Genomic DNA, 27,888 nt, shown 5'->3' on the forward strand with positions numbered 1-27,888 from the left:
ATATGGTTACCAAACTTAACCTGGGTCCACTCACCTGCTGTGCAGCAAAGCCAATCTACTGACTTTAGGTTGTGGTAAAGGATAGTATGGCCTTTTGCAGCATGTCAAAAAAGGAGAATAAGCAAGTAATAATGCTCAAAAGAGCCAAATTTCTAATCGCTTTCAGGGTAATGTTTTTAAAGGCAACATTTGGTGCAGGGTGAATGATTTTCTTCCTGTTGGTTGGTGGTAAGGTAACAAGTGATGTTTCAGAAATCTTAGTCATTGACCTGCTGGTTCCAACTGTTAGGGAAAGCACACTGACTGAAACCGCCCACCCTGGCCAGGCACTATAGTAACCATTTGCATGAGTTGTTTTACGACAGGAGGTCCTGGTAAGGAACATGGAACTAATAAGCAACCACCAACTGGAAGAGTTCAGGAAAGGTCAAAAGGAGACACCACATGTCTGACCACTTCCCAGAATCCTTCTCTCTGGCATCCATCTTGGCTGAACAACGTGTGCACCACCAGGAAGGACTCTAAGTCAGAATGATTGGCCAGAGACAACCTGGAAACTAATCCCATCACCATAAAACCCAAGACTGCGAGGCATGTGGCAGAGCAGTGCTCCTGGGTTTTGTTTCCATACTGTTCTCAGCCCAGGCACCCTTTCCCAATACAATCTCTTGCTTTGTCAGAACATGTGTCTCCTCAGACAATTCATTTTTTGCTGTTAGACAAGAGCCCAGTTTCAGGCCCTGGAAGGGGTCCCCCTTCCTGCCACAAAACGTCTGCCCTCTGTGTATTTGTGATCAGCATGTAGTCACCATCCTTCAGCTGTGTGGTAGCCTTAGCTTTTACAGAAAAACTCAAAGATATGCATCAAATTGTTATGTATATTCCTTGAGGAGGAACTAGGACTCTGTTTTATTGCTGAACTATTGTTTAAGCTGTCATTACTTTTCCTGTTTGACTGCTTTTCTTTTATTTCTGTATTCCTTCATTTCTCTAATTAGTAACTGCTTTAGTCTGCTGTTTGGAATTCAGGGAAAGGCTAGGAGACAAAAGCCTTTTTCTACAAATAAGAAAGGGAAGACCCCTTAGGGTCCCACTCAGTTCCAATATAAGGACTTTCCAATTCAGTATTCTTGCTAGTTAATCCAAAATCTTCCCATATTACCAGATATGAGAAAAATCTAAATCCTTACATATTTTTTTTTTCTGTAGAGGATTTTGAAGTGAGCAAGTTTCTGAACCCATTGTGAAATTACTAAATTTACATATTCTTAGCCATCTGCACTTGAAGGAAATATAAGGTGGTAAAAAAACTAAGGTAAGTCCCTTATCCTCTGTAAAAGATTAATAATGCAAGCTTCAGTTAAATAGAGTTAGGAGACCAAAACGGGGAACTCTCCCTCACTGTGATGATAGCAGACCTCAAGAGGAAGAAAGACTCCTTTTATTTTCCTGGCAAGGACTCGACCAACGAAAAGCCATGGGCATATTGTTTACTATAGCCTGTCCAACTTCCTTTTTTCCTGTATAAAGCATTCTCCTTCCCTTGCCATGTGGGGGAAATTGCACGTGGCTCACCATGGTTGCAGACCCAGAATTGCAATTCTCAACAGATCCCAAATAAACCCATCTTTTCTGGATAAATACCTGGCAGCTCATTTCTTTCAGGTTAACATCTCTTTGAGTCTCAGTTCTGTTATCTGTAAACTAGGGATATTGATACTTACCTTGGCAAACTGTAGTGAGAGTTAAGTAACATTGGAGCCTCTGCTTACTCACCACCCAATAACTTAGTTTCCTCACCAAATGTAAGGTAACCTCAGAGTCTCCAGCTGGTATGTATTATACTTGATCTTGAGTTTCCTTGACTCACCATAACAATATAAATAGACGTTTTAAAAATATTTATTTATTGGGTGTACTGGTTGAGGCATGTGGAATCCTTTTTGTTGCAGCATGGGGAATCTTTAATTGCAGCATGTGGCGTCTAGTTCTCTGGTCAGACCCAGGTCTGGGATCAAACCCAGGTCCCCTGCTTTGGGAGGGTGGAATCTTAGCTACTGGACCATCAGGGAAGTTCCTATAGACATTTAGAGTATTGTTCAAAAAAGCGGGGAGGCTTGTGTTCATTCTTGACAGCCATACTTGTATAGTTACAGCATGAAAAATTGTAAAATAATTCATGCCAAAAGGATGTCATTATTCCTTTATTTCTTACAAAATAACATAGAGTCAACTTGCTAAAGTCATATACATGAAAGTTAACAATGCAAAATGACTTAAATGTATGAGTATTTGTCTTTACAGTATAATATTTGAGAAAACAAAATAGGAAAAGCAGTACGTCAAGACTGTATATTGTCACCCTGCTTATTTAACTTATATGCAGAGTACATCATGAGAAACGCTGGGCTGGAGGAAGCACAAGCTGGAATCAAGGTTGCCGGGAGAAATATCAATAACCTCAGATATGCAGATGACACCACCCTTATGGCAGAAAGTGAAGAGGAACTAAAGAGCCTCTTGATGAAAGTGAAAGGGGAGAGTGAAAAAAACTAGCTTAAAATTCAACATTCAGGAAACTAAGCTCATGGCATCTGGTCCCATCACTTCATGGGAAATAGATGGAGAAACAGTGGAAACAGTGTCAGACTTTATTATTTTGGGCTCCAAAATCACTGCAGATTGTAATTGCAGCCATGAAATTAAAAGATGCTTACTCCTTGGAAGGAAAGTTATGACCAACCTAGACAGCATATTAAAAAGCAAAAACATTACTTTGCCAACAAAGGTCCATCTAGTCAAGGCTATGGTTTTTCCTGTGGTCATGTATGGATGTGAGAGTTGGACTGTGAAGAAGGCTGAGCACCACAGAATTGATGCTTTTGAACTGTGGTGTTGGAGAAGACTCTTGAGAGTCCCCTGGACTTCAAGGAGATCCAACCAGTCCATTCTGAAGGAGATCAGCCCTGGGATTTCTTTGGAAGGAATGATGCTGAAGCTGAAACTCCAGTACTTTGGCCACCTCATGCAAAGAGTTGACTCATTGGAAAAGACTCTGATGCTGGGAGGGATTGGGGGCAGGAGGAGAAGGGGACGACAGAGGATGAGATGGCTGGATGGCATCACTGACTTGGTGGATGTGAGTCTGAGTGAACTCCGGGAGTTGGTGATGGACAGGAAGGCCTGGTGTGCTGCGATTCATGGGGTAGCAAAGAGTTGGACACGACTGAGTGACTGAACTGAACTGAACTGAATGGGACCAGATGCCATGAACTTAGTTTTCTGAATGTTGAGCTTTAAGCCAGCTTTTTCACTCTCCTCTTCCACTTTCATCAAGAGGCTCTTTAGTTCCTCTTCACTTTCTGCCATAAGGGTGGTGTCATCTGCATATCTGAGGTTATTGATATTTCTCCCAGCAATCTTGATTCCAGCTTGTGCTTCCTCCAGCCCAGCATTTCTCATGATGTACTCTGCATATAAGTTAAATAAGCAGGGTGACAATATGCAGCCTTGACATACTCCTTTTCCTATTTGGAACCAGTCTGTTGTTCCATGTCCAGTTCTAACTGTTGCTTCCTGACCTGCATACAGGTTTCTCAAAAGACAGGTCAAGTGGTCTGGTATTCCCATCTCTTTCAGAATTTTCCACAGTTTATTGGGATCCACACAGTCAAAGGCTTTGGCATAGTCAATAAAGCAGAAATAGATGTTTTTCTGGAACTCTCTTGCTTTTTCCATGATTCAGCAGATGTTGGCAATTTAATCTCTGGTTCCTCTGCCTTTTCTAAAACCAGTTCATGGTTCATGTATAATCAATGTAAAGCAAAATAAAAGGCAACTATTAATACAATTTGAAAAATATCTTACTAATACAGAAGTAACTTACTTTTGTTAGTTGTTCTAGTCACTGCAGCCACCAGATTTCAAAAAAATGTTACAGTTACTTTGGGTCTGTTGCAGACCTGCCTGTCCAACAACCTTTGAGAATTGAAAGCAGCCTACTGTACTAGGAAAAAACAGTAGTTTCCTTAAGGCAAGTAAGGTACCAATTTTTTCCCTATACGTTCTGACAATGTATTCACTCACTTAGGAACATATATTTTTTCTTTTATCATTGCTCTATCTTGTAAATGTTCAATTCCCAATTCTACCACTTAGTAGCTACTTAACCTTTGAATCTTAATTCCTTATTATTGAGATAAAAGTAATATACATATCAACTACAGTTGTTTTGAGAATTAAGAGTCAAAATATTCTAATGATGAATCAATATTAGTTAATGTTATAAATGTATATAATAGAAGAGTCAAGCTCATCAACTCAAAGATGGGATAAAGGAGAGGGAGGTGGTTTAAATGAGCCAAATCTTCAACTTTCAAAACAGGAGTAAATTAATACTATTTAAAAACCCGTAAAGAAGGGCAAAAGGAAACTAACCTTTAGTAAGCACCATTCATGTTCCAAAAGTGTTAACTTCCTCTCTTCCTTATATAGTTTTTACTCTCTTAATTCTAATTTGAATTCAAAAGCAAATTCAAAAACTCTAATTTACTCTCCTTAATTCCAAAAATAAATCATGTAACATTTGGGGGCAGTGTTGGATTACACAAGTTTAAACAAATATTAGATTACCAGCAAAAGAAATGTTCCCCTCACCCCCACCAAAGGGGGAAAAAAAAAACTTGGAAAAGACTTTCCAGCCAATGTCTCATTTTTAAAAATTAGAATAATAAGCACGGGGAAAATCAGAATTTTGTTGAATTTTCTTTATTTCTTTCATGAGTGTAAAATTGAAGACCTCTAATTTTTAATGGGGTTCCTCCAGGGGCTCAGAGGTTAAAAAAAATCTGCCTGCAATGTAGGGCATCTGGGTTTGATCCCTGGGTCAGGGAGATCCCCTGAAGTAGGGCATGGCAACCCTCTAGTATTTTTGCCTGAAGAATACCATGGACAGAGGTAGCCTGGAGGGCTGTAATCCATGGGGTCGCAAGGAGTCAAACATATTTGTTTAGGGCTTTCCTGGTGACTCAGTTGTAAAGAATCCTTGAGTTTGGGTTGGGAAGATCCCCTGGAGAAGGAAATGGCAGCCCATTCCAGTATTCTTGCCTGGGAAATTCCATGAACAGAAGGGCCTGGCAGGTTACAGTCCATAGGGTTGCAACAGACTCAGACACAATTTAACAGCTAAACAACAACAGCAACATATTTTTTAAATATAACTATTTGGAAAATAGGAGTTGAGATAGGCATGAGAGATCAAAAGAGAGTTACAGGGAGGGCATTCCTGTGTGTCAGGGATTTCCCATAAGCTCTACTCTGTGCTACAACCTACTGGTACGTGTTTTGTACAGATGGGGAAAGTCTTCAAGTTTCAGAGAGCTTATGGGACCTGCCCACAGTCTCCCAATTAAGTAAGTGCTAGTTAGAATTTTAGCTGGAACATATATTCACCTGGAAACAAAGTCCAAGATTTTCTAAGAATAATCAATGCCTGTTTTTATTTGCAGGTGAAATGGTGTACTTTGAGCCAATGGAATAGACAAATTAGATTTTCTTCTGCTGCTTCTGTATTCCTTAGGAAATTTAAGATTTTCTGCTATGACCAGAATACAAACTATGTAGTAACGATCATTGCTATCAGCAGGTGGAGGAAAACAAGCCTACGGGGGTCACAGGTGATTTTAGGAGAATTACAATATATTAAATACTGATTTCCACCAGAGAGAAAATGTATACAGTAATAGCTTTTTAGAAGTTTGAGAGTTAAGTTTTTCCTGAGGATTATTAACATTTCTACACTGAGGAATTTCCAACAGGAATTTCTCACTGTAAGCTTAGTTTATGACCCAACAGAATTTTTCAAAAATCATATAGATAGGTTGGATTAAAGAAGTCTTTGAAAACACTTTACCACATCATTAAATCATCCTTACCTTTTAGACATATATTTTCTCTAATATGTATTTCATTAACCTATGTGACTACATGTCCGTATCAATTATTGGAAAACTATGTAACTATTAGAAAACTTTTTTTCTATATTTCTATATGTTAAACAGTTTGAGATTTTTTTTACAAATACTAAAACGAAATCATTTTCATTCCTAAATTTATATTTCTCTCAGCAACCAAACTGGTTCTAAAACAAACAAGTTTTGCAAAAATGCCCCTGATGAATAATAATAGTGAGAAGTCAAAAAAGATGATGGTTCCTCAGAACAAGTAACATGTGCAAATCATTAATTTTAGCACTTTATCTTCCAAATTATTAATTCCTTATTAAGATTTTCTATACTCTCTCAAATGACCAAGAAAAAGATACTCTAGTTAACTCAGAATTCTGGTTAATTTTGCGCCAGTTTTCAAAGAAGTTTTATATGTCATATATCATCCTATCATATCTATTGTTTATTGAGTAGTTACTTTGCATACTGTGCTAAGGACTTCAATGCATCATCTCATTTAATTTTCAACACAACCATGTAAAATAAGATGTTATTTTAATCCTTATTTTATAGGTAAGGAGCCCAAGACTTTAGAGAAGTTATTTAGCTTTCCCAGTGTCTTTTCCCCAGAAAGTCAGTCACAGAGCCTTTAAAGGTCTCTTGGATCTTAAAGTCTGTGCTCTAAACTACTTACACTTCATTTAACATACAAGTTCTACTAGCCATGGTCACCTCTTTCTTTGCTCATGCAGAAGTTACTTCTGGGTATGGTTCTACTAAAAATTTATATTAGGGATTTTTAAATGAAAGAAAGACAAATAATGTAACTCTTTCACATTTTTAAATACTTTTTCTCAACATAGAAGGCCTTGACTAGTGTTTTACTCTTAGCAATGTCAATTTTATAAAACTATATTTTATAATTAAAATTCGATAAAATATTTCCTCAAAAGGGTCAAGGGTCTGTAGTTTTAAACAACAGCAATTGTGATTTACCCCCATCTTCAGTTTCCCTCAGTTCCAGCCCATTTGTAGCCTAAATTAGGAGTAACAGAAGTGGAAAGTAAGTAGTCTGTTTCTAATGAAATCAAATAAATGACAAAAGGGAAGTGAAACTGTAAAGTAACCCAAAATCAATGGAAATTAGCTGTATAGGGTTGAAGTGGAGTAAAGAGAGCATTTTCATATTTTTCTTTTTTTTTTTTTAAGTAAAATGACTATACTTTAGTGTTTGAGTAAATTTATCACATTATCACTGACTTGTACCCAGAGTCCAGGCCTACTTGATATCAGGTAGATTAACATATCATGTCCTGAAAGCTGCTGGCTCTTTCATTGTTTCCCTCCATTTCATTCCTTAACTCATTCACCTGTTTTCCACTTGGTAAAAGATTTCTTGGGGAAAGGGGAAAACCTCCTTCAACTTTGGGAACAATCTCCTAGTATTTTAAGAAGTGAGCAGATGAATACGCATGAGCAGCTAATGGTGGTAACAAACCATTAAAAGGATAGGTAGTTTTATCTCTAAACATGTTTAAATGATCTCTCTCTCTCTTTCTCTCTTCAGCTTTAATTTTTTTCTTTTTGCTTAACTTTTAATCACTCCTGCAACTTGACTCAAGGGGACTTTTAAGTAAAAAATGACCAAAAGGCATTCAGTTATCAACGTACTGAAAGAGGACTCCTGTATAGCTCATTAGTCAACATTTATCACAAAAACACCCTCATTAAAATTTGCTTTTGAACTGTGGTGCTGGGGAAGAACCTTGAGAGACAGCAAGGAGATCAAACAGATCAATCTTAGAGGAAATCAACCCTGAATATTCATCAGAAGGACTGATGCTGAAGCTGAAGCTCCAATACTTTGGCCACCTGATGCAAAGAGCCAGCTCATTGGAAAAGACTCTGATGCTGGGAAAGATTGAAGGCAGGAGGTGAAGGGGATGACAGCGGGTGAGATGGTTGGATGATGTCACTGATTCAGTGGACATGAGTTTGAGCAAACTCTGGGAGATAGTGAAGGGCAGGGAAGCCTGGCATGCTGCAGCCCATGGAGTCTCAAAGAGTCAGACATGACTGAGTAACTGGACAACAACAAAAAAACGTTGCTTGTAAGAGTCCTCATTGACTTGAGGCATTTCAATTATGCAGTTTCAGATTATGAGAGTAGTTTTTGTAGAAAAGGGCACCCAACCGTTCCTTGCTGTTGTCTTTTCATGACTGTGGTCTTGAACATCTTCTACTGCAAGTTTCCTGGAAGATGGGGAATTTAGTAACATAAACCAGATGGCAGGGAGTGGTGACTTAAATGTCCCCAAAGAAAGTCTGATTCCCTCTAGCTCAGAATGCAAATCATTTTCAAAAGTCATCATTGTTGTTAACTTGCCGCCCTGGGGATCACTCAAGCCTCTAGCAACTTGGACTATGAGGGCTGAATTTCAGCTCTGCCATTGAGGGGCCAGAGTGAACCATGCAGCAGCCCTGGATCCTAACACGCCTCTGGAGGCTACTTTAACTGCCTGAAATTCAGAAGACCAGGGTTTGATCCCTGGGTTGGGAAGATCCCCTAGAGAAAAGAGTGGTTACCCACTCTAGTGATCTTGCTTGGAGAATTCCATGGACTGAGGAGCCTGGTGGGTCACAAAGAGTCAGACGCAACTGAGCAGCTAACACTTACTTGATTTTACATCAAAACCTTGCTATGTTTGATAGGTAGAGTCACTTAAAATTTTAAGTATCAATAAATCAAAATGTCCAAAGAAGTTATGAAGATCATAAAATGATTTATTGAGAATAGTTGAATGCACTCTGTTAAATAAGGATAGAGATTTTACAAACTATTAATTTTTACAATACATGAAATAACTACAAAAGATATGAAGTAGGAAGCTTAATAATTCCAGTCCTACCTCCTGGAGGAACTGATTTGATATTAGCCCAAATAACCTTCATTTCTCTCCTAATGCTGCTTTCTATTCCCCTCTTTCCTTTTTGTGACCCAGTACTGACATGAACAGTAACTGTCTAGGATCATTAAACCAAGCTGCTGCAAAAGCTGGTCTGTTTATTCAGTATTTGGCTGAAGAATAGAAGGCTGGCTATTCAGTAAAAGTTTTGATTCCATTTCTGTCAAGCCAGCAAAAAAAAAAAAAAAAAGCTTTGCTGATAAAAGGAACAAAGAAAATAAACCAATACCTTTTGATGACATTTCTATTGCAAAAAGGGGAGGTATTTTCTCCCTTTTCCATCCTTTTCTGGCATTAGGAAGTATTAAGACCTAGAACATGGTTCGTGTCTGAGTAAATGCTTATAAACAAAATCCTTAAAAATAAATAATTTTTCTTCTCCCAGCTCTTCAGTTCCAACTCTGTCCTGCTCCAGACTCTTTTCTCTTCCCTTCCCACTGTGTTCCACCTTGTTACCTGCTCGATACAATTACTTTCTTTATAAGCTAGCCTATTCAGAGAAGATGTTTACTGCTTTGCTACCTTCCTGCTGCATAAGCAGGGTTCTGATTTAGTTCAGAGCTGCCAGGGCTGAGAAAAGGCTTTCCGTAACTTATAGTGCCCTCTCATAATATATTCTGCCATTTTCTTGCTTATGTTTTGCAGAGGTATCAATGCTGCATATTTTCACAAGCCCAGTTTTCTACAGGAAAAGGAGTTTGTGTCCTCAGATGGTTTTCTGGCTGGGGGAACTTATGCCTGTGTTCTGGCCGGTGGAGCTGGATCTCATCTCTCTGAAAGGCAGTGCAGTGTCAAGTAGTAGGTTTTGGGTTGTCTATGGATGTTTTTCCCTTTCACAAGCTGAGAATGTAGCCAGATCTTGCAGTTCTTTGTCTTTGAGCCCTTTGCATTGCAGCAGGAAGCAGCGGATATGAGGCAAGAAATGACAACCCCTTCTAAGACTTTTGTTTGTGATAGTCTTGGCTTAGTGAGAATTATGTAGAAAGTGGGAATGAGAGGGGTAAGTGCTTGAATTTTAGTAGGTGAAATTTGTGGGATTCAAGGAGAAAGAAATACTCCTGAGACAATGAGATGGGGTGGGTTATTAGTGAGGTTTCTGTCCCACTAGGTACATTCTGGGACCTTAAGTAGTACCTGAGGAAGTGAAGAACCCTACCAATGAATGAGATTGAATTTCCCATGATAGGAGGCTCAGTACAAAATAAAGTTGTTTAGAATAAATTTCAGGCTTAGTACAATGGTACCATTTATAAAAGTGCTTGCTTGGGCAATGATCAATGCATAGCATAAAATGAGAAAAAAAATTATATATAGAACATGAGAACTAGAAGTGACTTCTATATTCATTTGGTTTAGACTCTTCAGTGTTAGATTATGAAACCAATGTTTAAGATATTTAAAAGAACCTGTTCCAAGTTGATGGCCTAAAGCCAGTGCAGAGCTGAGAAAGTGGGTTATCATCCTACTGTGCATTTTCCTTTCAATCTCATGATTTGAGAAATTCAGATATATTTGTAGCAATTAAAATTAAAATACATTATTATTTCATCATAACCATGAGTAGCCCTTATCAAAATAAAATCTCTTACTTTTGAAATGAAATAAGGACATCAGAACTACAAATAATATCTAGCTGTAATAGTGGAGGTAAAAAAAAAAAAAGAACCATGGCTATGGGAATGTTCTAGTTTTTTCCCATTATACAAATTGTGAGGAAAATGATGAGCTACATTATCAACAGCTAAAGCAGTTGCTATTGTAGTTTCTGAGAATGACACACCTAAAGCATCTTCACTGTAGATATGAGTGTATAAGTGTATGAATAGGCAGACACACACAGAGAAATCTGTCAGCTATCAAACACTGTGGGGTTTCCTTTCCAGGCGTGTGCAAACCTACTTAAGAGTTAAAGAAGAAATTTTTGTATACCTTCTGATTGAGTCTTATTTTTTAAGAATCCTCCTGAAAAAGTGAAAGTGAAAGTCACTCATTCGCGTCCAGCTCTTTGCAATCCCATGGACTATACAGTCCATAGAATTCTCCACGCCAGAATACTGGAGTGGGTAGCCTTTCCCTTCTCCAGGGGATCTTCCCAACCCAGGGATCAAACCCAGGTCTCCCGCATTGCAGGCAGATTCTTTACCAGCTGAGCCACAAGGGAAGCCCAAGAATACTGGAGTGGGTAGCCTGTCCCTTCTCCAGTGGATCTTCATGGCCCAGGAATCAAACTGCAGTCTCCTGCATTTCCGGTGGATTCTTAACCAACTGAGCTATCAGGGAAGCCCTATATAATACTATTTCTAGTCTAATTTTTCCCATTATCAAATCTTTAATCTGTGTCTTTGTCATCCCTTGTAATTTTTTGCTCTTTGGAGGCAAAATGCTGATTGAGTTTCACTTATTTTCCTCTGAACATTGGTGCCAGAGAACACAATTATCTGTTGCAGAATTTCCTTCTAGCTGAATGAGAAGCCTGTACCAGGATGAGTATAACAATGAGAAGACCTAAGTAATCTGGGTGTTCATTCATCAATGCATCGGTGGCTGTCCCTGGGTTTCTGTGAATTCAGACCCTTCTCTAGGCAAATTCAAAGGGCAGCACAATGCCCACAAGGTGGAAGACTGTCCTTTGAATGCTGCATCACAGGGTTTGGCCTGGCATGTCTGCCCTTATTCAGCCATCTGTTCATAGGTTTCCATAAGAGTCTCTCTGCCAGCAGGGCCCATGGCGGATGAGGATAAACAGCAGCACCATCAGGACACCAGACACCAGGCAAAAGATGATGGCAAGGATGATCCTTAGAACTGTGAGAAAATAGGAAGAACATTAGTGTAAAATAAAGGATTGGGAAAACATTAAGGTCATAAAATTAATGTATCAGGAAAACAGGAAGATTACACATCAGTGTTGGTTTCTGCCTTCATTTAAAATGTCAGTGACATTTCTAAAGCAGTCATGAAACAGTATATTTCATATAGCATAGTAAGATGAAAAAAGCACCAGACTAAGAGTCAGGAAATGACCTATGTTCCAGTTCCAGTATGACCTTTGACATTTGGGCCTCAGTTCTGGTGGGCTACAGTCCATGGAGTCACAAAGAGTCAGACACAACTGAGTGACTGAGCACACACATATTCTTCCACGATAAAGTGAGGGTAATTGACTCTGAAGTATTTCCAAAGTTCTCCTTCAGCAATAACTTCATGCATTTTTTGCGCATTTTTCTACAGTTAAAGTTAGTTGTTCATGGTGTCAGGGTCAAAGGCATTCTGAATATTCAACTGTGATCATTAATTGGGCCTAAAAGAAATAGAATATCAACTTTTGGACTCTGAATTTGATTTTCAGTAAATATCTTTTAAAGAGGAAACCTTGAGCACATACTGAGTATGGTAAGCATTTTTAGGATAACTAAATCACTGCAGATGGTGATTGCAGCCATGAAGTTAAAAGACGCTTACTCCTTGGAAGGAAAGTTATAACCAATCTAGACAGCATATTCAAAAGCAGAGACATTACTTTGTCAACAAAGGTCCATCTAGTCAAGGCTACGGGTTTTCCTATGATCATGTATGGATGTGAGAGTTGGACCATTAAGAAAGCTGAGCCCTAAAGAATTGATGCTTTTGAATGGTGGTGTTGGAGAAGACTCTTGAGAGTCCCTTGGACTGCAAGGAGATACAACCAGTCCATCCTAAAGGAAATCAGTCCTGGGTGTTCATTGGAAGGACTGATGTTGAAGCTGAAACTCCAATACTTTGGCCACCTGATGTGAAGAGCTGACTCATTTGAGAAGACCCTGATGTTGGGAAAGATTGAAGGCAGGAGGATAAGGGAACGACGGAAGATGAGATGGCTGGATGGCATCACCGACTCACTGGACATGAGTTTGGGTAAACTCTGGGAGTTGATGATGGACAAGGAGGCCTGGCATGCTGCTGTTTATGGGGTCTCAAGGAGTTGGACACGATTAAGTGACTGAACCGAACTGAAGACACTCTTCTCACAAATTCCTGTACCAGGTAAATCCATCACTTTCCTTGCTCAGATCTTATCTTCTCAATGAAGACTTTCTGTTTAAAAATGCAACCTATATGCCTTCTCCCCACACCCATCCCCACTTGTCACTTGTGATCCTCACCTTCCAAAGTACTTATTTACTATGTTTATTATTCATTATCCATCTCTCTTTCCTTCTAACAGAATGTATGCATCATAAGGTCAAGAACCTTTGTCTTTTTTGTTCATGAATGTATCCCAAACACTTAGAACAGTATCTGTCACATAGCAGGAGCTCAATAAACATTTTTTTAACTAATTTTTTTTATACCTATGGCTGACTCATGTTGAGGTTGGACAGAAAACAACAAAATTCTATAAAGAAATTATCCTTCAATAAAAATAAATTACTCAATTAATATTTATTAAAGGAATTAATGATCTAGAACTCATATATCTTCTCAACTCTTATTTCAGTATTTTTTTCTCACAGTGTCAGAATGCCTCTTAGTATCATAAGAAAGTGAATATTAATCAAATTAAATCTTGGTGGACCAGTGCCATTAGCACTGCAGATGGAGTTAAAGTTGGAGGAAACTAAACAGAATTGAAGAAGAAAGGAAAGGACTAAATGAAAATGAGGGAAGAAGGCAGAGGCTAACAATTCTTTAAAATTAATGTCCATGACTCACTTTCTGTATTTGGAAATTTATTTTCAATTTTTTTGGCCATGTTGTCATATACTTTCCCAGTCTTTCCCCTTCCTTTGTTCCTTCCTAGATATGCAGTGAGTACACACCAAATGCCAGGCCAGCTGTGTGTCAGGTTCTGGGGTTCTAACATCCTTGCTCTTGAGGAGATCAATATCTAATGAGAGAACTAGATAATCATGAGATTGTGTAGTAGTAAAATAGAGGTGTAAAGATAATGCCATTTGAACAGAGAGAAAGTTGAGATTATCACAAAGTGTTCTACTTGGAAGAGATAGAATTTGGAAAGTCTTCTGAAAAAATGATAAGATTTGACTTGGACTTTGAGGTAAACAGAATTTTGTCATGAGACATAATGAACTGCATGAGAGTGTCTTTGGGAAATAGTGGTTGCATGTGACTGGAATCTAGGTTGTGGTGAGTTGAGGCCAGATATGTAGGTTGAGGCTCAGGTTTTACTAGTTCTAGTTTGTCATGAGGCAAATGGAAATTATCAGCAATTATTACACATTGAAGTGACATTGCCTAATTTGTCCTTTATAAAAAAAGAAAAACTGGAAAAAGGAAGATGGTGGAGATATTCTCAGCCTGATAGCTATTTAAATGCCTTTGATAAGATACTGAGCATTGGATACAGCACTGGAAGTGTGGCCCTGACAATGCAGATGAGGGAATTCAAGAGATACTGCTAAAGAAGAATTGACAGACTCTGTGATGGACTAAATATACTGGTAAAGTGGACATTGTGGTCCAGGCCATCCCATGAGTTCTAGGTTGGATAAATAAGATAATTAGGCTGCAAAGTGAGACTGAAAGCACACTGGAAAGGATCCATTTGGAGTAGAGGAGATAATAAAATTTGTTTCAAATGTAGGATTGAGGTGGATTATTATCCTGGTAGAGATGATCAGTAGGCAACTGGAAAAAAAAAAAAAAACAGGTCTAAAAATCTATATTTAGATATGAAAATAAGGACGGTAGAAGAAGATAGAGTCTTCAGTAACTCTGGTTCATGGTGACTGTGGAAAGAGGAAACCAAGGACAGATCCCTGAACACCATCGTTTCGGGGGTTGGTGGAAGTTACCAATCCAGTAGAAACTCAACAAAAAGTCTGAGAACAAAGAGAAGACTAAGGAGAGGTTTTTTCTCTCTCTTGCTTTCCTTCTCCCTCTTGTTCATTTTTTAAAGTATACATTCCTTTGTACTATAAAGGATTTTGTGAGTTTGACAGAGTAATGTTCTAGAATCTGAGAAAAGACAGTGGTTACTTATATCTTCCTGCAAAGAGGTCTAGTGCTGGTAATGACTGACAATATGTGCTACTAAATGGGGACACATGAAAGCTGCTGAAGGCAGTGTGAATTGGTACTTAGTTCAGTTCAGTTCAGTCACTCAGTCCTGTCCAACTCTTTGCCACCCCGTGAATCGCAGCACGCCAGGCCTCCCTGTCCATCATCAACTCCCAGAGTTTACCCAAATTCATGTCCATCGAGTTGGTGATGCCATCCAGCCACCTCATCCTCTGTTATCCCCTTCTCCTCCTGCCCCCAATCCCTCCCAGCATCAGAGTCTTTTCCAATGAGTCAACTCTCCTCTTGAGGTGGCCAGCCAAAATATTGGAGTTTCAGCTTCAGCGTCAGTCCTTCCAATGAACACCCAGGACTGATCTCCTTTTGAGAACTATTCTGGCAGTGTGTATCAAAAACTTCTTCCTGGTGCCATAAATCCCCAAGTCCTGTCTACTCTACTTCTTTTCTGCCTTTGAATATTTTTGCTTTTCTCTTTCACATGTGCTATTTTTTTTTTTTTGTGGGGGTGGGGGGAGTATTATTTCAACAGCCTCCCAACTGTTCTTCTCTCAGAACCACTTTTCTTAAATCTACTTTCCCCACTGGAACCAAAGAGATCTGTCTAAAGCAAGAGGCTAGTCACATCATCTGTCTTCTGGATAAAACACTTTAATGACCAGAGTTAGTTAACTTGACCTACAAGACACTTAATACCTGCTTCTCCAGCATGTGAAGATTGAAAAGATTGTACTCTCACCAGACACACTTTTTCAATTCCTAAAATGCTCCTAATCCAAACCTTCTTGGCCTTTATACATTTCCCCTGTTCATCTATAACATTCTCTTTTCTCCTCCTTTCCACTTATTTGGTTAATTCCTTGTTTCCTTCAGATTTTTGTTTAAACATCTCTCCCTTGGAAAAGATTTCTCTGATAACTTAGACTTCAGATAATTGCCTCTGCTATATGTTTTTATAGTTACTTGTGTGTTCTTCATTACAGTACTCACCATGCTTAATTGTTCGAGATTGTTGAATTCTCCTGTCTCTTTGTCCTCCTTGCCTGCCTCCCCACATCTATGTCAAAGTTTACAAGACACATAGGGAAAAATTCTCTGGTCTTGCTGTTGTTTCCTTAGCAAACTTACTGACGGCTACCTAGGCACATATCAAGTACGTAATAGGTACTGAATAAATATCTATTGTTTGCTTAATGTTCATAAACTTTGACCCATCAGTGCTATTTTGGGGTATTTGTCCAAAGAGAATAGTTCACTAGAGAGTGAGCAAGGAAAGGGAAGAGATATAGTAGAAATATGATGTTGGAGAATGCTTTAGGCTTGAATCCTACTACTCATGGCATATTCTTTTCTGAGGTTTGAATTTTTAGCCTGTAAAATGGAGATATGTGATTCTGATAGGAAATTTTCAAAAAGAGGCCACTGAATTAGGCATGAGTTCATTCAGTTCAGTCACTCAGTTGTGTCCAACTTGCAACCCCATGGACTGCAGCCCGCCAGGCTTCCTTGTCTATTACCAACTCCCGAAGTTTGCTCAAACTAATGTCCATCAAGTCAGTGATGCCATCCAACCATCTCATTCTCTGTCGTCCCCTTCTCCTGCTGCCTTCAATCTTTCCCAACATCAGGGTCTTTTACAAGGAGTCAGTTCTTCACATCAGGTGGCCAAAGTATTGGAGTTTCAGCTTCAGCATCAGTACTTCCAAGGAAAACCCAGAACTGATCTCCTTTAGGATGGACTGGCTGGATCTTCTTGCAGTCCAAGGGACTCTCAAGAATCTTCTCCAACACCATAGTTCAAAAGCATCAATTCTTTGGCACTCCGCTTTCTTAATGGTCCAACTCTCACAGCTATACATGACTACTGGAAAAACCATAGCTTTGACTAGATGGACATTTTTTGGCAAAGTAATGTCTCTGCTCTTTGATATGCTGTCTAGGTTGGTCATAACTTTTCTTCCAAGGAGCAAGCATCTTTTAATTTCATGGCTGCACTCACCATCTGCAGTGATTTTGGAGCCCAAGAAAATAAAGTCTGTCACTGTTTCCATTGTTTCCCCGTCTATTTGCCATGAAGTGATGGGACCAGACGCCATGATTTTAGTTGTTTCAATGCTGAATTTTAAGCCTTCTTTTTCACTTCCCTCTTTCACTTTCATCAAGAAGATCTTTAGTTCTTTGCTTTCTGCCATAAGGGTGGTGTCATCTGTGTATCTGAGGTTATTGATATTTCTCCTGGCAATCTTGATTCCAGCTTCATCCAACCCAGCATTTTGCATGATGTACTCTGCTTGTAAGTTAAATAAGCAGGGTGACAATATGCAGCCTTGAGTACTCCTTTTCCTATTTGGAACCAGTCTGTTGTTCCATGTCCAGTTCTAACTGTTGCTTTTTGACCTGCATACAGATTTCTCAGGAGGCAGGTCATGTGGTCTGGTATTCCCATCTCTTGAAGAATTTTCCACAGCTTGTTGTGATCCACAGTCAAAGGCTTTGGCGTAGTCAATAAAGTGAAAGTAGATGTTTTTCTGGAATTCTCTTGCTTTTTCTATGATCCAACAGATGTTAGCAATTTGATCTCTGGTTCCTCTGCCTTTTCTTTTCTGCTTGAACATCTGGAAGTTCTTGATTCACATACTGTTGAAGCTGGGCTTGGAGAATTTTGAGCACTACTCTGCTAGCATGTGAGATGAGTGCAGTTGTGTGGTAGTTTGAACATTCTTTGACATTATCTTTGTTTGGGATTGGATTGAAAACTGACCTTTTCCAGTCCTATGGCCACTGCTGAGTTTTCCAAATTGGCTAGCATATTGAGTGCAACACTTTCACAGCATCATCTTTTAGGACTTGAAATAACTCAGCCAGAATTCCATCACCTCCACTAGCTTTGTTTGTAGTGATTCTTCCTAAGGCCCACTTGACTTCACATTCCAGAATGTCTGGCTCTAGATGAGTGATAAAACCTTCATGTTATCTAGGTCATTAAGATCTTTTTTGTGTAGTTCTTCTGTGTATTCTTGCCACCTCTTCTTAATATTTCTGCTTCTGCTAGTTCCATATAGTTTCCGTCCTTTATTGTGCCCATCTTTGCATTTAGTGTTCCCTTGGAACACTAATTTTCTTGAAAAGATCTCTAGTCTTTCTCATTCTTTTGTTTTCCTTTAATTCTTTTCATTGACCACTGGGGAAAGCTTTCTTATCTCTCCTTGCTAGTCTTTGGAATTCTGCATTCAGATGGGTATATCTTTCCTTTTCTCCTTTGCCTTTAGCTTCTCTTCTTTTCTCAGCTATTTGTAAGGCCTCCTCAGACAACCATTTTGCCTGTTTGCATTACTTTTTCTTGAGGATGGCCTTGATCACTGTCTCCTGTACAATGTCACAAATCTATGTTCATATTTCTTCAGGCACTCTATCAGATATAATTCCTTGAATCTATTTGTAATTTCCTCTGTATAATTATAAGGAATTTGATTTAGGTCATATCTGAATGTCTAGTGTTTTCCCTGCTTTCTTCAATTTAAGTCTGAATTTTGCAATAAAGAGTTTATGATCTGAACCACAGTCATGAATTAGGCATGAATGACTTTCAACAAAGAAATGAAGGAAGACTAATAGAATTTTACAAAATAGTTCAGGAGTGAGAGGGAGTGAAGGAAATAGAGTTATAGGTGGAAATTACTAGTTTGAGAAAATTGGGATTGGAGAGAGTGATATGGAGCAGGTCCTTGATGGTGCTGTTGATAGAAAAAGGGACAGAGCCAGAGCAGAGGAAGAAAATGAAGCTAAGAGTTTCATGGAGGTCCACGGGGACTGTAGGAGTGAGATGATACATTTGAGGAGAGGAGTTACGTTGCTCAAGGAGGAATATGTTTTCCTGAAGGACAGTACGAAAGGCAGGTTAAAGCTACTGAGATATTTTGAGGCAGTGACAGGAGAACATAAGAGAGTTTTCAGTGGATTATTTTGTTATTTCTACGACATCTTATGAGAATTAGAGAAGCAGAGATGGAATTAGAAGTTTGATAAAATCAATAAGACCTTCCTGTAGAAAATAGGAAAAGAGTCCAGTAAGGATGAATACATTTATCATGTAGCATTGAAAGATACAGCTGAGGTTGGACTAGAAATATCAACGTTCATAGTTTGAAATGGTGACAATTGGTTTCGTTCAGCTCCATTCAGCAAATCAGAATGCAGAAACTGTGTGGTTGGTTTGACCTAGGCATGTGTATTGATGAGGTGGGCAGGGTATGGGTAAGGCCATTTTTATGACTGTCAGAATTGCCTAGATTGAGGACAGGAGTGGAGCGATGAGTGAGCTGGGGTTTACCAATGCACGTTCCCAATGTCATTAATGAATGATAAGACATGTCTTAAGAAACTGATGATGATGACAAGGATGAGAAAAAGGTATGGTGATCACACAGTCTCATCTCTGGGGGAGGAGGGGTGCTGGAAGGCATATCATTGAACTAGGGCTCTAAATAGCATTGGGGAAACAGGAGAATGCCAAGGTGACTATGCTGGAAACAGAGGCTAAAGACACAGACACAGTGGTATAAATATATGAATATATAGTCAATGAGTGGGTCTTTACAGTGCAGTTACATTCAAGGCTCATTCATAGCTTCTCTCCCCTTTTTACTGAACGACTGATATCCAGACTATTGACATCTAGGCCCAGACATACGGTAATCAGGCTAGGTATGGAAGGTGGAACATTTATTCAATTAGCAAATGTTGATTAAAGGCACCAGGTTCTAAACATTGCTTACTGATTGAAGGTTCAAGGAGGATTAAGGTATGGCCCCTGCCTGCAAGAAACTCATGACTGAATCTTGGAGATGTGTCTATATGCTACAGATTCTCAACTTGACAAAGCTTATGAGGGGAAACTAAAACTTTCTACCAGTAAATATCTTTCTTATCAGATAACTGGAGTTGGAGGTTGAGGTGGGGTTGGGAGAGTGCTAGTAAGGAGAATCCAAGTGTATTAGTAAGATTTTGGAATTAAGCATTTTCAAAAAAATTTTTATTATTTTCAAGTAACATAATATGGAACTTAGACTTACTATGAGTTTCCCAGAAAAGGCTCTGATTAATCTAGTTGATATGACAATGAAGTTAATTGGGTCTACTAGCACTAGTGAAAACACTACTCATAGGAATAAATAGAATTTCATAGATGGAAATACTCTAAGGAGTAGGCTTGTCAGGCATTCTGTACACACAATATATGTCCTATTGATGGTTTTGTACTGCTTCCTCTACTGGCTTAATCAAGGCACTGTTAATGTCTTTGAATTTAGCTTTTTAAAAAAAATGATAAGAATTTAGTAGTTAGGGTTATTTATCAAATTTATCTGGGTATCCTGTACTTTTATTTGCTAAATTTGAAGGTCCTTGTAAAGAGTCATTCAACTCCTACAATCTTCCAAGTGAGCACCCACCCCAAAGGACACTTTCAGTCCCAGAGATTTCCCAACATTGAACACTATCTTCCTGAAATGTTTACCTGCTGCCCCTCACATCACTCTTTGAGACCATATAGAACAAACTGAATCCTTTTTCCTTAAAGCAGTTCAAATATTGAATTCACTTTGTTGGAGACCACCTCATGCTACAAACTTTTTATGAGTTAAAACCAGTGGTGTTCTGCTAAACTGGATTAAAAAAAAAAAAAACAAAAACAAAAAAACAAAACTCCAAATTGTGGTAAACATTGACTTCTGTGGTGGAAATACTCCCACATGACACCATGACCAATTTCAAATAGCCAGAGTGAAGTCACTGAACTCAAAGTGGGAAAGTGAGACATACAACTTTCCACTCTTGAGATCTGTGTGAGCTAACTCCAGCACACCAATCCCTACATTTTCTCTTTATTAACATGTTTTGCTGCTTAACTCTGTCTCACTCTACTTGGGTATGGGTTTGCTGATGTTTGTGTTTTAAGGAAAATAATTCTACAGACGTACTGTAGGTAGATTTGATAAGACGAGGTGACAGACAGTTGTGGAAAATGAAGAGAGATAATCTGATAACTCCCAGGGTAATAGGTATTGCTGCCAGTCAAGATAGAAAGAGTAGGTTCAGGGAAGAAAGGTAAATAACTTATATATTCATGGGCAAATATTTATTGAGAGTCCCTTGGACTGCAAGGAGATCCAACCAGTCCATTCTGAAGGAGATCAACCCTGGGATTTCTTTGGAAGGAATGATGCTAAAGCTAAAGCTCCAGTACTTTGGCCACCTCACGTGAAGAGTTGACTCATTGGAAAAGACTCTGATGCTGGGAGGGACTGGGGGCAGGAGGAGAAGGGGATGACTGAGGATGAGATGGCTGGATGGCATCACTGACTCGATGGACGTGAGTCTGAGTGAACTCCAGGAGATGGAGTGCTGCAATTCATTGGGTCGCAAAGCGACTGAACTGAACTGAACTGAATCCATGTCAAGCACAGTCACTTCTGGTTGCTGAGGACCAATACATGAGAAAATACCACAAATAAAAATCCTTGCTCTTGTGGGGATGACATTTTATCTCATTAAAATTGGCCCCTTGAAGAAACCTATGGCAATCTGTTTGGACCCTCAGTCAAGTAACTCCACTATCCTTTCCAACTTAAAGCAACTAGTACGTTTGATAAGGGCTTTTTTAGCCCTTATATGACCTGCCTCTTGAGAAATCTGTATGCAGGTCGGGAAGCAACAGTTAGAACTGGACATGGAACAACAGACTGGTTCCAAATAGGAAAAGGAGTACATCAAGGCTGTATATTGTCACCCTGCTTATTTAACTTCTATGCAGAGTACATCATGGGAAACGCTGGACTGGAAGAAACACAAGCTGGAATCAAGATTGCTGGGAGAAATATCAATAACCTCAGATATGTAGATGACATCACCCTTATGGCAGAAAGTGGAGAGGAACTAAAAAGCCTCTTGATGAAAGTGAAAGAGGAGAGTGAAAAAGTTGGCTTAAAGCTCAATATCCAGAAAACGAAGATCATGGCATCCAGTCCCATCACTTCATGGGAAATAGATGGAGAAACAGTGGAAACAATGTCAGCCTTTATTTTTTTGGGCTCCAAAATCACTGCAGATGGTGATAGCAGCCATGAAATTAAAGGACGCTTACTCCTTGGAAGAAAAGTTATGACCAACCTAGACAGCATATTCAAAAGCAGAGACATTACTTTGCCAACTAAGGTCCATCTAGTCAAGGCTATGGTTTTTCCAGTAGTCATGTATGGATGTGAGAGTTGGACTGTGAAGAAGGCTGAGCGCTGAAGAATTGATGCTTTTGAACTGTAGTATTGGAGAAGACTCTTGAGAGTCCCTTGGACTGAAAGGAGATCCAACCAGTCCATTCTGAAGGAGATCAACCCTGGGATTTCTTTGGAAGGAATGATGCTAAAGCTGAAACTCCAATACTTTGGCTACCTCATGCAAAGAGTTGACTCATTGGAAAAGACTCTGATGCTGGGAGGGACTGGGGGAAGGAGGAGAAGGGGACAACAGAGGATGAGATGGCTGGATGACATCCCTGACTCGATGGACGTGAGTCTGAGTGAACTCTGGGAGTTGGTGATGGACAGGGAGGCCTGGCGTGTTGCGATTCATGGGGTCGCAAAGAGTTGGACACGACTGAGCGACTAAACTGAACTGAACTGAACTGAACTGAACCACATCAGTAGAAGAAACCTCCATCCAAACTGATTCCATATGCTCTCAGCCTTTGTAGGGAGCCCTCCCTGGCACTCCTTTCAGCCTCTTTCCCTCCAAATCCAGGGTTGTTCCCATAGCAACTCTTGGAGTCTTTAGGCATAACCTTTGCTGCTCTGTATAATAAACATTTCTCTACTTCTCTACTACATTGTACATTTTCCCAGGTTGTTTCCTTAGACAGTTCCATCTTAAATAGATGAAGCAGAGCCACCCATCAGTTTAGGCTTTATCTGAAGTAGCCAAGTCCAAACTAAATACACTTTCAATTTAGAACATTAATTTAAACCAGCCAAGTCATTTTACTTTATATTAATATTTTACTCCTCATTACATTATAATTAAACCATACAACAAAAATAGAGCCTCTAAAATCTGTTCCTCAGGAATTTTATTCTGAGTAAAAACACACACACTTTTTAAAGACACCATTTTAAAAGTAATGCTTTTGAATTTCCTAAAATGACTTTACTCATTATTTTACATTTGGCTTACATGTGTGAAGGAGAAAGGATATTTGAATGATGGCCCCAAGGCCAAATATTTACTTGGAAAAGAAATAATACAAATAAACACATCATTTGACGTCTTGTGTCAGTCAATCATCCCATGATCAACTAGGAGAGGGAATGGCTTTAACTCTAGACTCTGGCATCCAGTTGAAACCATCTCTAGAACCTGTTTCATCTTTATTTGTGCTAGTAAAGTAGCATGGTGTTTTCTAGATGTGTTGCATCTGAGCATTGCAAATCTACAGGACTCTAAAGAGTGTTATTTGAATATGATTTCTTCTTTTACAGTAAGTGGTTTCCGCAGGATCTGAGAGTTTGCTCAGGTTTTCTGAAAATACCAGAATTAAAGCCTTACATATTCCTCTTATCCTCAGAACAAATATTGCACCTATACTTTCAACATTCCAGTAAGTTTCCCCCCCACCCCCACCCCCGGGAGGTATGCAGAACATTCTTACATTTCTAACTTTGTTCCAGTTTTGAAGTAGGTGATAGATGGGCCCCTGTGTCTGGAGCCACGTTAGGCATTACTGACAAAATGGAGGCATGGCCCCAACTCTGTCTCTTTGTCCTGCAGGCACGGACACAGGATGAAGGAGTTAGGCCTTGTGATTCTGACTTGTTTTTTCCTCTCCTCGGCTGAGTTTACTGAAAAGAATATTAAGGTGCTTATTGTTCTTGAGAGGAGCATGAGAAGGCACAAAGCCTTCTGTAGCTGTGCTCAGAGAATAATTCATAAAGTTAATCATTGACATTTGTCCAAGGACTTTTGCAAAAGAGTGTTCCAGGGTGAGGACGTAGGCCGCAGCTTGAGGCCATGGATGGGATTGCTATCTGAAGCCTATTTGTGAGGAAAGTGTTTACGGCAAAGGAGTTTGTTGAATTTAGGTCTTCAGTTCAGTTCAGTCGCTCAGTCGTGTCCAACTCTTTGCGACCCCATAAATCGCAGCACGCCAGGCCTCCCTGTCCATCACCAACTCCCAGAGTTCACTCAGATTCATGTCCATCGAGTCCATGATGCCATCCAGCCATCTCATCCTCTGTTGTCCCCTTCTCCTCCTGCCCTCAATCCCTCCCAGCATCAGAGTCTTTTCCAATGGGTCAACTCTTTGCATGAGGTGACCAAAGTACTGGAGTTTCAGCTTTAGCATCATTCCTTCCAAAGAAATCCCAGGGCTGATCTCCTTCAGAATGGACTGGTTGGGTCTCCTTTCAGTCCAAGGGACTCTCAAGAGTCTTCTCCAACACCACAGATCAAAAGCATCAATACTTTGGAGCTCAGCCTTCTTCACAGTCCAACTCTCACATCCATACATGACCACAGGAAAAACCATAGCCTGGACTAGATGGAACTTCGTTGGCTTTTGAATATGCTATCTAGGTTGCTCATAACTATTCTTCCAAGGAGTAAGCATCTTTTAATTTCATGGCTGCTATCACCATCTGCAGTGATTTTGTAGCCCCCCAAAATAAAGTCTGACACTGTTTCCACTGTTTCCCCATGTATTTGCCATGAAGTGATGGGACCAGATGCCATGATCTTCGCTTTCTGAATGTTGAGCTTTAAGCCAACTTTTTCACTCTCCACTTTCACTTTCATCAAGAGGCTCTTTAGTTCCTCTTCACTTTCTGCCATAAGGGTGGTGTCATCTGCATATCTGAGGTTATTGATATTTCACCTGGCAATCTTGATTCCAGCTTGTGCTTCCTCCAGCCCAGGGTTTCTCATAATGTACTCTGCATATAAGTTAAATAAGCAGTGACAATATACAGCCTTGATTTACTCCTTTTCCTATTTGGAACCAGTCTGTTGTTCCATGTCCAGTTCTAACTGCTGCTTCCTAACCTGCATACAGGTTTCTCAAGACGCAGGTCAGGTGGTCTGGTATTCCCATCTCTTGAAGAATTTTCCACAGTTTATTGTGATCCACACAGTCAAAGGCTTTGGCATAGTCAATAAAGCAGAAGTAGATGTTTTTCTGGAACTCTCTTGCTTTTTCCATGATTCAGCAGATGTTGGCAATTTGATCTCTGGTTCCTCTGCCTTTTCTAAAACCAGCTTGAACATCAGAAAGTTCACGGTTCACGTATTGCTGAAGCCTGGCTTGGAGAATTTTGAGCATCACTTTGCTAGCATGTGAGATGAGTGCAATTGTGCGGTAGTTTGAGCATTCCTTGGCATTGCCTTTCTTTGGGATTGGAATGAAAACTGACCTTTTCCAGTCCTGTGGCCACTGCTGAATTTTCCAGATTTGCTGGCATATTGAGTGCAGCACTTTCACAGCATCATTTTCAGGATTTGAAATAGCTTAACTGGAATGCCATCACCTCCACTAGCTTTGTTCATAGTGATGCTTTCTAAGGCCCACTTGACTTCATATTCCAGGATGTCTGGCTCTATATGAGTGATCACACCATCGTGATTATCTGGGTCGTGAAGATCTTTTTTGTGCAGTTCTTCCGTGTAGTCTTGCCACCTCTTCTTAATGTCTTCTGCTTCTGTTAGGTCCATACCATTTCTGTCCTTTATCGAGCCCATCTTTGCATGAAATGTTCCCTTAGCATCTCTAATTTTCTTGAAGACATTTCTAGTCTTTCCCATTCTGTTGTTTTCCTCTATTTCTTTGCACTGATCACTGAAGAAGGCTTTCTAATCTCTTCTTGCTATTCTTTGGAACTCTGCATTCAGATGCTTATATCTTTCCTTTTCTCGTTTGTTTTTTGCCTCTCTCCTTTTCACAGCTATTTGTAAGGCCTCCCCAGACAGCCATTTTGCTTTTTTGCATTTCTTTTCCATGGGGATGGTCTCAATCCCTGTCTCCTGTACAATGTCACAAACCTCATTCCATGGTTCATCAGGGACTCTATCAGATCTAGGCCCTTAAATCTATTTGTCACTTCCACTGTATAATCATAAGGGATTTGATTTAGGTCAAACCTGAATGGTCTAGCGGTTTTCCCTACTTTCTTCAATTTAAGTCTGAATTTGGTAATAAGGAGTTCATGATCTGAGCCACAGTCAGCTCCTGGTCTTGTTTTTGTTGACTGTATAGAGCTTCTCCATCTTTGGCTGCAAAGAATATAATCAGTCTGATTTCAGTGTTGACCATTTGGTGATGTCCATGTGTAGAGTCTTCTCTTGTGTTGTTGGAAGAGGGTGTTTGTTATGACCAGTGCATTTTCTTGGCAAAACTCTGTTAGTCTTTGCCCTGCTTCATTCTGCATTCCAAGGCCAAATTTGCCTGTTACTCCAGGTGTTTCTTGACTTTGTACTTTTGCATTCCAATCCCCTATAATGAAAAGGACATCTTTTTTGGGTGTTAGTTCTAAAAGGTCATCTAGGTCTTCATAGAACTGTTCAACTTCAGCTTCTTCAGCATTACTGGTCGGGGCATAGACTTGTGATATTGAATAGTTTGCCTTGGAGACGAACAGAGAGCATTCTGTCGTTTTTGAGATTGCATCCAAGTACTGCATTTTGGACTCTTTTGTTGACCATGATGGCTACTCCATTTCTTCTGAGGGATTCCTGCCTGCAGTAGTAGATACAATGGTCATCTGAGTTAAATTCACCCATTCCAGTCCATTTTAGTTTACTGATTCCTAGAATGTTGACGTTCATTCTTGCCAGCTCTTGTTTGACCACTTCCAATTTGCTTCAATTCATGGACCTGACATTCCAGGTTCCTATGCAATATTGCTCTTGACAGCATCGGACCTTGCTTCTATCACCAGTCACATCCATAGCTGGGTATTGTTTTTGCTTTGGCTCCATCTCTTCATTCTTTCTGGAGTTATTTCTCCACTGATCTCCAGCAGCATATTGGGCACCTACTGACCTGGGGAGTTCCTCTTTCAGTATCCTATCATTTTGCCTTTTCATACTGTTCATGGTGTTCTCAAGGCAGGAATACTGAAGTGGTTTGCCATTCCCTTCTCCAGTGGACCACATTCTGTCAGACCTCTCCACCATGACATGCCACCATGGCAAAGGAGTTTGCTGAATTTAGGCCTTAGGAATAATTAGAATAGTTAGACGCTAAAGATTCAAGGAATGTTGTAATATTAGCATATTCTACTATAGCTTATAGAGATTAGGAACTTTAGAGATATTAATAGCTAGAAGCCATTTTTAAGAAATAGTAAGCTTAGGATACTAGAGGCAAACAGGACTTAGAAGGATAAGAATTGAGCTGAGGTTTGTGGTATGCAGCCCAGACTTAAGCACGAGTTACAATGTAATCACGAATTAAAGTAAATACTATTCTGAGAGCACCATGAACCAGAAACTCTGCTTGAAGGACAACAATGATTTATGGAGACAGTAAATCTGGGTGAGGGGAAATTGAAAATGTCAAACCTCTGACCTAATGCTTTTGTTAAAGTATAGAAAGAATCTTAAGCTTGAAATAAAGTTACGCAGTCCAAGAAAATTGAGAGGCTGCGTCATTTCTTGCCGACAGCACCCATCTCTTCAGGTTGATTCCCTGGCTTTGGAGCTGGACTCCAGCATCCCTGGACTGGACAGGTGGTGTATGTCAAGTGGAACAAAATTGAAGTTTTTGTCTCACCCAAACACTCCAAGGACAAAGCTAGTCGCAGAAGCTGAGCTCTGCTAACATAAAGATATAAGATGGCCACTCCTGAGGTCAAGGAAAATTTCCATGTCAGCACATGCTCATGAAGGCTCCTTGGGGGTCAAAAAAGGAACGGTACCAC

General features: G+C 39.7%; 1 protein-coding gene across 1 annotated transcript in view; it reads right to left on the reverse strand.

The window, feature by feature from the left end:
• Nucleotides 1–11,597: 11,597 nt before the first annotated feature.
• The window catches only part of ACP3 (acid phosphatase 3), a 55,024-nt gene continuing 38,733 nt past the window's right edge, over nt 11,598–27,888 (reverse strand). The window contains exon 11 of the mRNA XM_052646969.1: nt 11,598–11,716. Within this exon, the coding sequence (XP_052502929.1) occupies nt 11,598–11,716 (119 nt within the window). The remainder of the gene's footprint in view (nt 11,717–27,888) is intronic.

The sequence above is a fragment of the Budorcas taxicolor genome, chromosome 1 (genome assembly GCF_023091745.1).
Source record: "Budorcas taxicolor isolate Tak-1 chromosome 1, Takin1.1, whole genome shotgun sequence".
In the NCBI taxonomy this organism is placed as follows: Eukaryota; Metazoa; Chordata; class Mammalia; order Artiodactyla; family Bovidae; genus Budorcas; species Budorcas taxicolor.